At 43.2% G+C, this 9,234-nt stretch overlaps 1 protein-coding gene across 2 annotated transcripts; it reads left to right on the plus strand.

Annotated features, from left to right (window-relative positions):
- Positions 1-1,878: 1,878 nt before the first annotated feature.
- On the plus strand, positions 1,879-8,961 carry COPS7B (COP9 signalosome subunit 7B). 2 transcript variants are annotated; one of them, XM_009575429.1, is made up of 6 exons: positions 1,879-2,040; positions 3,248-3,323; positions 4,851-4,939; positions 5,530-5,732; positions 7,018-7,123; positions 8,584-8,961. In XM_009575429.1, exons 1-6 carry the CDS (start codon positions 1,879-1,881, stop codon positions 8,740-8,742), a joined length of 795 nt encoding a protein of 264 aa, XP_009573724.1. In that variant the 3' UTR covers positions 8,743-8,961. The 2 variants fall into 2 exon arrangements, with proteins under 2 accessions (XP_009573724.1, XP_009573725.1); XM_009575430.1 differs by lacking the exons at positions 3,248-3,323; positions 4,851-4,939 and having other exon boundaries at positions 8,584-8,873.
- Positions 8,962-9,234: the final 273 nt, after the last annotated feature.

Here is a 9,234-nt window from a genome sequence, read left to right on the forward strand (position 1 = left end):
CGCCTCCGTGTCCTGCAGCCCGCCTCCGTCCTGTGGGGTCTGCGTGCCGCTTCCTGCCGTGAAACCCCTTCAGGTACCTCCGAAAGGCTGCAGCAAGGCGTGACTGGGGGGAGAAGCCGGGTTTATCCCTGTGTATGGGTTATTGTAGCCTTCGGGCAAGCTCCGTTAAAGTGTCTTCCGTTTGCATTTCAGTCACTTCTCACCAGTATAAGTGGTTGTGGAAAGAGCAGGGAGGTAGTCCCGGTGACACGGTTGTGCAGACAGGCTGCAATAGCAACGCAGGTGTCTGAATGTTACCTTGGAAAGGGGCAAGAATTGGCATTTCTTTCCTAGCAGGGCATGGATACGGCTAACCAGTCTTTTGTAATCTCATACACTAGCGTGTGTTTTGATTACCTGTGAGGGAGGACAGTGGCTTGGGAACTGTGAAATCCTGATTTAATTCCCAGCCCAATCACTTCCTGCACTCTCCTGAGAAAATTGTCTGTCCTCTGTGTCTGTTTCGTTATCTGTGAGCAGAGAGAGTAGTACTGATGTGCTCTCAGGTGTATTAGGAAGCCACATTGAGAGTTATTGCATTGCAGGGATTTCTCAGTCGAAACTGAGGTACTATTCAGTCAGGCTGCACGTGTGCCTTTGATGAAAAGGATCCCGAAGAGACTTTACACTGAGAACCAAGAAATCTTTGTGTGGAGAGTGCAAAAGATTGCCCGCTCAGGTTGAGACCATTTGTACCTGCAGGTGTAATGAAATGGAGTAAAGTGTATTTTTAGAAGTTGACTAATAAAGGAAGCTGGCTGGGTTGCCTTCACAAGTCTTAATTTGGTTAGGCATGGCAAAACAGTGCAAACACCGGTGTGACTGTACCACCCCCATGAGGGCAGATGTGGTCCCAGTGGTCACAAAATGAGACAGGTTCTCTGGTGTCTGGTTTTCTTCACCAGAGTAGAGGTTACATGCTATACTTGAGAGTTATCGGATACCAACATAACACTAAAACCCCCTTATCTGCTAAGTTCTTTGTTTGGTGTCTGAATAATATGCATCGGAAGTTTTTTCTTAGTTGTTTGTAAACAAATAACTTATTTTGTTGAACTTGTTAATAAATAGTGTTTTATGTTTCAAAAGCAACCTGTTGGTGCTGGGAGACAACATGCACACCAGAAATGTCAGGCAACAGCTGAAGACAAAGACCTCTCTTTACAGGGACTTAAATAGAGCCTTTGTAGAAAGGGTATTTTTATCACTTCAGCTTTCCAGTTAACCCAAACCACTTTAATTGTACGATGTAGGCTGGTAAGCTACTTACAGGCCACAGTTCTTTTTGCCTTTTAGGCTAAGAAAGGAACAGAAATTATGTACGCACGCTTTATCGATAGCTGATGTCAAAGGAAAAGGTTCGATGTGCAGGCCTACAAGGTGGATCAATTCTTCACAAAGAACTAAGGTAGATGCTGTTTTGGAGCTGTATAATGAGGAAGGAGGAAGTCTGAGCTGGCCTCTAATAGACCTAATAATAAACATCTTTGCAGTTGGCATTATTTGGCAGCATCAGTAGAAGGAAAATTCTGAAAACAGTGTGGAATCTGAACAACTTTCCCACTAGCAGGAGTAGATCCTTTTAGGGAACAGACCAGACAGTGTGCAGAAATTTTGCTGAGATATTGTGTGAATCATTTTTGCTCCCCAGATAAATCAGCATTCGAACCTGCTGAGTTCCTGGCCTGCCCTCTGAATGCTGAAGAAAAGCCTGGCTCTGCTGACACCAGAAAGTTACTATGCTGAGCGTATCTTCTGATCCACTGCCAGACAGGATTCAGCAGAGGAGAAAGGATGTATTAATATCATGTTCTTTTATTGACAGATTGAAAACCTAGAATGGCAGGAGAACAGAAACCGTCCTGCAATCTTCTAGAGCAGTTTATTTTACTAGCCAAAGGTACAAGTGGCTCAGCTCTGACTGCTCTTATAAATCAAGTGTTGGAGGCTCCAGGGGTTTATGTCTTCGGAGAGCTATTGGAGTTAACAAATGTGCAAGAGGTAAGAGATGAGTTTCTATCCTAATATCCCTTCTGCACTCCCAGTATAAGGGTTCCCCAGAAGTTTTCACAGACAGCCTGTGCGTGAAATTTCTGTGCCAGGAAGGGCCTGGTACAACTTATCTGGGTTCTGAGATGTTTGTGTATGAGAGATTGACGTTGCTTTTGCCTGTATATATTAGACGTTAAAAAATACCTGTATAAAGCTTTGCTACCTTAATGCGATTGCTAATACAGCAAAAACCTGGCAGCAGCACAGTAACAATTTTAAGAAGGTACCTGGCCAGTCAACCACAAAAAAATCCCTTTCTACTCCTTTGTTGTCCTGGAAAGCATAACTTCAGCGCTTTCCAAAAGTCTTCATGAACAGATGTCTAGTGTATCAGGCCTGGGTGGTAACCAAATCCAAACCATTTCAAACCAAGGTGGAAAGTGAGTTCCAGAGCTTTTACTGAGAATGGCTCGCCAGCACCCCCTCTACTACAATGAGGGAATCTGGGTTGATTATCTCTGCAGCTGGGGTAACGTGGCGTACAGCAGGTTTGGCTTTCCAAATGGGCTATTAGATATGCCGAAAAATGCCTCTATGGTTATTCAACATCAAATTGCAACTATGTTTTTTTCCTGGATCTGTGTGCAGCAAATGCTATTAAAAAAAAACACTCAATAAAAATCACTGCTTGGTGCTGCAGTTATTCCAGTGAAGTGTTTGCGTGCGAGGGGAATGCTATTACTTTCAAATGCACTCAACTTAAAATGTTCCAGCTTGCTTTGCTTTGAAGTTTTGTGGCTCTGCAGGTAAGCTGTCCTAGCTTTCCCAGTAATAGCAAGGATGCTTAACCAACCAACACCATTGCCTGCTTGCTTGTCACATGATGAAAAGAGCTGGCCCTGTAGGATGTCAGCTGAAATTAAGAGTCGCCTTTTTCTTTTACCTCCTAAGGTGCCGCACAAAGCAGTTGACAGTCCAAACTGTAGTTAAGTTCTGGTGCATAGAAACGGCTGAATCATCTTTACTCTGAAACAGCTGAAATTTGCTCATGAGACCTTAGAAAGGGTCCAGCTCTTTAAGATCGGGACATAATTGCTTTTCTGGGTACTGTTTGTCCTATATAGTCTGAAAACATTCTCTGGAGAAGTTGTCTACTGGTATCATGTTGGCTGTTAACGACGTTACGTAGAATTTCTTTTGTTTTCTTCCCATCCAGCTTGCTGAAGGATCTAATGCTGCTTATTTCCAGTTGCTGAATCTGTTTGCGTACGGAACATACCCAGACTATGAAGGTAAGAGACTGCCACCTGGTTGGCCTTTAGAATTGGCAAAGGCAGTTCTTTGCTTTCTGTGGTACCTGGTGTAGTGTGGCTGGGTGAAACTGTCCAAGAACAGAATTTGCTTGGGAGGAGAGTTGTTCACAGGGGGTCTCTGGGTCATACTTGCTTTTTAATTGCTAAAATGTGGAGGAAGGGCTAGAGACGATGGTGGTTTACTGGTTTGGTTTGGATTGCAGCACTGGATTGAATTGGTTTGTAAGCATTCATTGACGTTCACAGGCCGCTTACCTCTGCGGAGTGCAATTCCAGACATCTGTTTTGAAATTTAGATGACACCGGTTATGGAAGCTGCAGAAAACTTGGACAAAATTGTTCTGCATTATTTAGAAAAACCTATATGGTTTGTGGGATAACCTTTTATTCTGTGACGGCATTGCTGAAACAAAATTTAGCATTTCTTAGCTAGAATACAAATTAAATAATGACTTTTATACAGCTTCAGAAGGACTATGTGTGAATCAGCTTAGTATCTGTCGAGATGTGCTTTTATCTCTGGTGCTTATGCTTCCATTCTACTACAATTTAATACTTCATTTGTGGGTAGCAGCCTAATCCAGACCATTACAGAGTGTGACAAATAATTCTGTCATAGTGCTGGCTATCACTGTGGTGGATGAGCTATCTAGTTCCTGTAGGGAGAAGTGGCATCCTTAAGTGCAAGGACTGGAAATTCCAGTGGCTGTGGAGCAACACGAGCCTCATGAATTCTGTGACTGATTAGAGGATGTTTGCTGTGCATGGGTCTTGTGTCCCAGCATGTGACAGCGAGTTCGTTCTTCTATTTCTAGTGAAGAAAGAGAAGGGGGAAAAGTAGTCAAAATGCAGAGCATTGAATGAGGTGGAAGAACTTGAGTGGCCCTGAAGCACTAATTTCCATTAAAGCAGATATTTTAAAGAGTTTCTTTGCTTTGGAAAGCCGCCAGTTTCCTTTCTGTTTTTAAATATTCATGAGGCACATGAGTATGATACAATGACAATGAGGCCATGTAAGCATCTAGATTAATAATTTCTCCTTTCTTCCTCAGCCTGGTACTTTACACTTTCAACCCTAAATTCTGCAGCTCTCCAGAGAAATAAAACCAGCTGTATTTACAACCAGATCAGCAAAGGGGGAAGATTTTATTTTGTCAGCTCATTAATGAAATAAAAATGACTTGGTGGTAGAAACAAAGCATTGACCAACCGTTTTGGCAGGACACCACTTGTGTAGATGTGAATTATGTTCTAAGTCCAAAACCAGAATTACTAAATAAGCAGAGAAGAATGGAATTGCCAACTTGTTTTTTAACTTTTCCTGTCTCTCCCTGGGTGCGCTAATCTGTCATCATCAGCAGCTCTCTCTGCTCACCAGCACCCACAGTAGCTGGAGGAGTTCAGCCTTTCAGGGTTTAGTGTAGTGCAACTACACTGATATTCTGCAGCCTGAATTTTGTAATTCTTGAAGGAAAGTCCTGAATGTTGTCTTTTTAACATCAACAGCGAACAAAGATAACCTGCCTGAATTAACAGCGACTCAGAAAAACAAGCTGAAACACTTGACGATTGTAAGCCTGGCTTCCAGAATGAAGGTAAAGTACACTGTGTATGATAGCAGTCTTCTTTTTGTTTGTTTTTGTTTTTGAAAATGGCATCAATTCCATAGCATTGAAATTGTGTCAGACTGCATGAGTACTCACAAAAAATCCTGCAACTAGGAAAGTACCTGTAATGTACAGCATTCTCTCATGATGCATTTGGGACATTAACTTAGTGGACTTCCATGGATGAGATATGGGGGTGTCTGAACTGCCATGCAAATTGGTCAGTAAGAGCTGTGAAACTTTGTATGGCTTCTTTCGCTGCTGGAGATGGAGAATCATTCTTAAAAACACTGACTTTTTGTTCTAGAGAAAACTAAGCAACACTCTTAATTTCTTCTACAATCCCATTACCTTTTTTCCTTCAGAGCATGCTACGCCAAAGCTTCAGGAATTACCAAAGTTGTGTCAGAACATTATGTAGCCTAGTAGCAGGCATTTGTTCTGTTACAATCAGTCACTGCTGTACTTGCAGGTTAAAGTGTAGGATACAATAAACATTTGGGTCTTGACCTTCTGAGAGTTAGCTGTTCATTTTGGCTCTAGGACTGTTAACTTATTCTTGGACTTGCTGTTTTTAGTGCATTCCATATTCTGTGTTGCTGAAGGACCTGGATATGAGGAATCTGAGGGAGCTGGAAGATCTGATTATTGAAGCGGTTTATACAGATATTATCCAGGGGAAACTGGATCAACGAAACCAGGTGCTAGAGGTGGATTTTTGTATCGGCAGAGACATTCAGAAGAAGGACATCAGAAACATTGTCAAAACACTCCAGGAATGGTGAGGCAGTCTCTCCACCTTCCTTGTTTCTTGTACGTAGCTTGTCCTGTCTTTTTCTTATTCCTCAAAGTTTCAAGTGCTGGCTCAATTTCACGATGTTCCATTAATCAGGAGTCTTAGGCCATAAGGAGGCACTTGAAGGAGGAGTCTATTGGGCAAGTTTTCCAAGATCCCATCTAGGATTCAATTTGTGTTATATATCAAGCCAAACTATACTAGGTCTTGAGATTCTGCTCTCACCATAGCTTTTACATGGCAGAACCCTAGCGAGGAGTCAAGGGTCTTTTCAAACAGACATGCCAAACTGGACTTATGGTCTTATGGTGGGAGCTACTTCCCTTTCTGCTGTTACACTTGATAACAAAAACAGAACTGTCCATTACTTTTCAGCCTTTTTCACTGTGATGAGAACTGCACTGGCAAATTCTAGAGAATCACAGTTCTTTGGAGGGGATATCTCTGCAAGTTTGAAGTTTCAGATGCCTTTGTTTGCCTTTTCTTTGTTCTTGCAAATGCAGGCTGCATGCAACCATATTGGGACTGTGGTACCATCTTTTTGTACATTTGCCAGGAAACTGCATCTCATCTTTTTGTAGGATTCCCTTCCCACCCAAAGAAATTCCCCTGTAGAGCCTGTGGCAGGTTCTGAGCTGACTGGGAATTCCGTCCTAGTTGCTATGGTAATGGGTGCATGAAAAGTAATTAAACTGCTATGCAAATATGCTGTCCTGAGGTGGGGGCAGGTTTTTTGCTTCTCTACTCCAACTCCCTCAATCCCATCTCAGCGGGAGGGCTCTGGCAGCCTCCAGGACCTTACAGCCTTGTTTGGAACAATGAACCCACTGCCAATTCCCTTTCTGTCCTCTCCAGTTAAGAGTTCTGTGTTGGAGGAGTGTGCTTGTCTTTTGAACACTTAACAGGCAGGGGGATTCTCTCAATCTGACTTTTGTTTAATTTTAAAATATTACGTGCTTTTGAAAAGTGTGTTGCATTCCCGTTTAAGCAGTAATTCTGGTTGAAAAGGAAGTTGAAAGTGCATTGAACCTGCACTTACTTTTTGATAGGCAGGTAAGAATAACATGGACTCTCTAAAGAATGCTGTGAAATACATTGAGTAAACAGCAAAACTTTTTCTTGCCAGCTTTTTGGAACTCTAATCTTCAAGCAGGAAGTATAAATTTAATAATCTCCTAAACTCTTAGGCTAGCATGACTTTTCAGATTGCCAGATTGAGCTGCGCCAGAGAGAACTCATAAACACTGTTTGACATGTTTGTATCTTGCAGGTGTGATGGTTGTGAAGCGGTTCTTTTAGGAATTGAGCAGCAAGTACTTAGAGCCAACCAATACAAAGAGAACCATCACCGAACTCAGCAGCAGGTAGAGATGGAGGTGGGTACAGAGTCACTTCAGACCGCTCTATTCTTTTTGATAAATGTTAATTTACTGAAGAAAATAATCTGGTAACACCTGGTTAATGGTCATGGCTTCTCTGAAGTAGGCTAGCAATCATGCAAATCAGATATGCTGGTTTGGGGTAGGAAGAAAACACATCTGCTTCCGTGTGCTTAATAACACCACAAACATCAAATTTGCCCACTCTGAGCAGGCTGGAATTTTTCTTTATAAAAATACACTAGGTGGGTGCGCTAGCTATAGTTTCCTGAATTGATTTGTTAGGAAAAGTGTGCTTTTAACACAGAGGTTGGATGCAATTCTGTTCCTTTTGTGCAAGGCAGGAGGGAAGGAAAAAACAGTTCACTTTGTTTTAAACCTGAAAGTGTAATTAACAAAAGTCTCTCGAGTCTCATTGCTTTTGCAAAAAGTGCCCTCAGCAGCTTCCTTTGGGGTCTTTCTCTTGGGGTCAAGTTGAGCACCCAGACAGGGCTCTCTGACATGCTTTCTTCAGCAGCGTGGCCTGGGAGCGCTCCTGTCTCTGCATGCGCAGCTAGGCGGTAGATGGCAGCACGGGCACGCGATTTTAGCCACTGCTGATGTGTATTTACTTATGAGAACAAATCTTGGCTAATACAGCTGTAAAGGTGAAAATGGTCCTCCCGAGACACTTGCTCAGGGTTTATTTCTTGCAGAGTGCTGCATCCCTGCAGGTTTACGTTTGCCTTCTGAAGCAGCATATGCTTGGCGGCTTGATTGGCATCAATAGTGCATTTGGTTTGACAGATGCCTTTGGCCTGGAGTTGGCACACCTGACTCCAAACTTGTTTTTGCCTGTGGGTTTTTTTTAAGGTTTGCTTACTGTATTTCTGGTGAGCCCTACAGGGTTCCAGGGGACAGAGTATGCTGCCTGGTGCTGTATCTCTCCTTTTCAGCCAGAGTAGCGGAAGCACTACTGCTGCCTCCCACGAAACCAATTTCTGTTCCTGCTTCTAGCAAATATCTGTGGCTCAGGCAGCCAGCTAGGCCAAATGGCATTTTCCCTTTTCAAGCTCTGTCTTAAGTGTAAGTTTGTTTCTTTCACAGTCTCCTTTGTCCTTCCTGCTTCTGCCCAACATAATGGTAGGATGGCTGCCTTCCACGCCAAGGCAGTAGTAGGTCCCTCCAGCTAGCCAGAAAGGTGGTACAATATTGTGCCATTGTGTCTCAGAAAAAAGAAAAGTAATCTCTAGTTACTCCATATTGGACCCAGACTGGAAATATTAACAACTCTGGCTATAAGTGAGGATGAAACATTACCTTTAATAAAAGCAAGTGCAGAGCATGTTTCTGTTGGGAGAGTTTATTTTATAATCTCCACTATATACTCCAGGGGTTTTTCAATATGGTTATAAACAGAGTTTCTACTGCAAGGGGAGGAAGAAGCAGGTGCTGATTCACTGTCTCTTCTTGGCCAGGTCACAAACATAAAGAAAACATTAAAAGCTACAGCCTCGTCGTCGGCACAGGAGATGGAACAGCAGCTGGTAGAGCGAGAGTGCCCTCCACACACAGAACAAAGGCAGCCCACAAAGAAGATGTCCAAAGTCAAAGGGCTGGTCTCCAGCCGTCACTAGAACTTACCATCTAAATGTCATTCAGCTAGGAATGACAACAGGAGGAGTGAAAAAGGGCCTGCGTCTCCTTTTTCAGTGGGTTCTGGGCCAGTCCCTTTCAGGCTGGCAAATAAAAGCCCTGTTTGAATACAGCTCCCAGTTAGCAGCACCTGGCTAAGTTACACTGTGCAGCCCCTATTAATTTCCAGGGTGTCCCTGTTCTCGTCCTGTAAAGGGGGACTTCTAAAGAGAGGGACTTAACCAAAAGGGGCAGGGGGAAAAAAACTATCTGTGGGCAGTTTTGCTCCCTCCCTCCCAGCCAGTCTCATTGCTGCTTAACCTTGAGGAAGCTGCTGCACTAAATCAGATCTTGGGAGAACTTCTATAGCCAGTGTCTGAATCCCAGGGTTGAAGTGTGGCTACCAAAGCCAGGCTGGGAGCGAGGAAGCCATCCACACAGATCTTTTATTCCCAAAAGGAGCACAGAAAGGTTTCTAGGCCAGGAACTGCTTT

Source organism: Fulmarus glacialis, unplaced genomic scaffold, assembly GCF_000690835.1.
Source record: "Fulmarus glacialis isolate BGI_N327 unplaced genomic scaffold, ASM69083v1 scaffold41663, whole genome shotgun sequence".
Classification (NCBI taxonomy): domain Eukaryota; kingdom Metazoa; phylum Chordata; class Aves; order Procellariiformes; family Procellariidae; genus Fulmarus; species Fulmarus glacialis.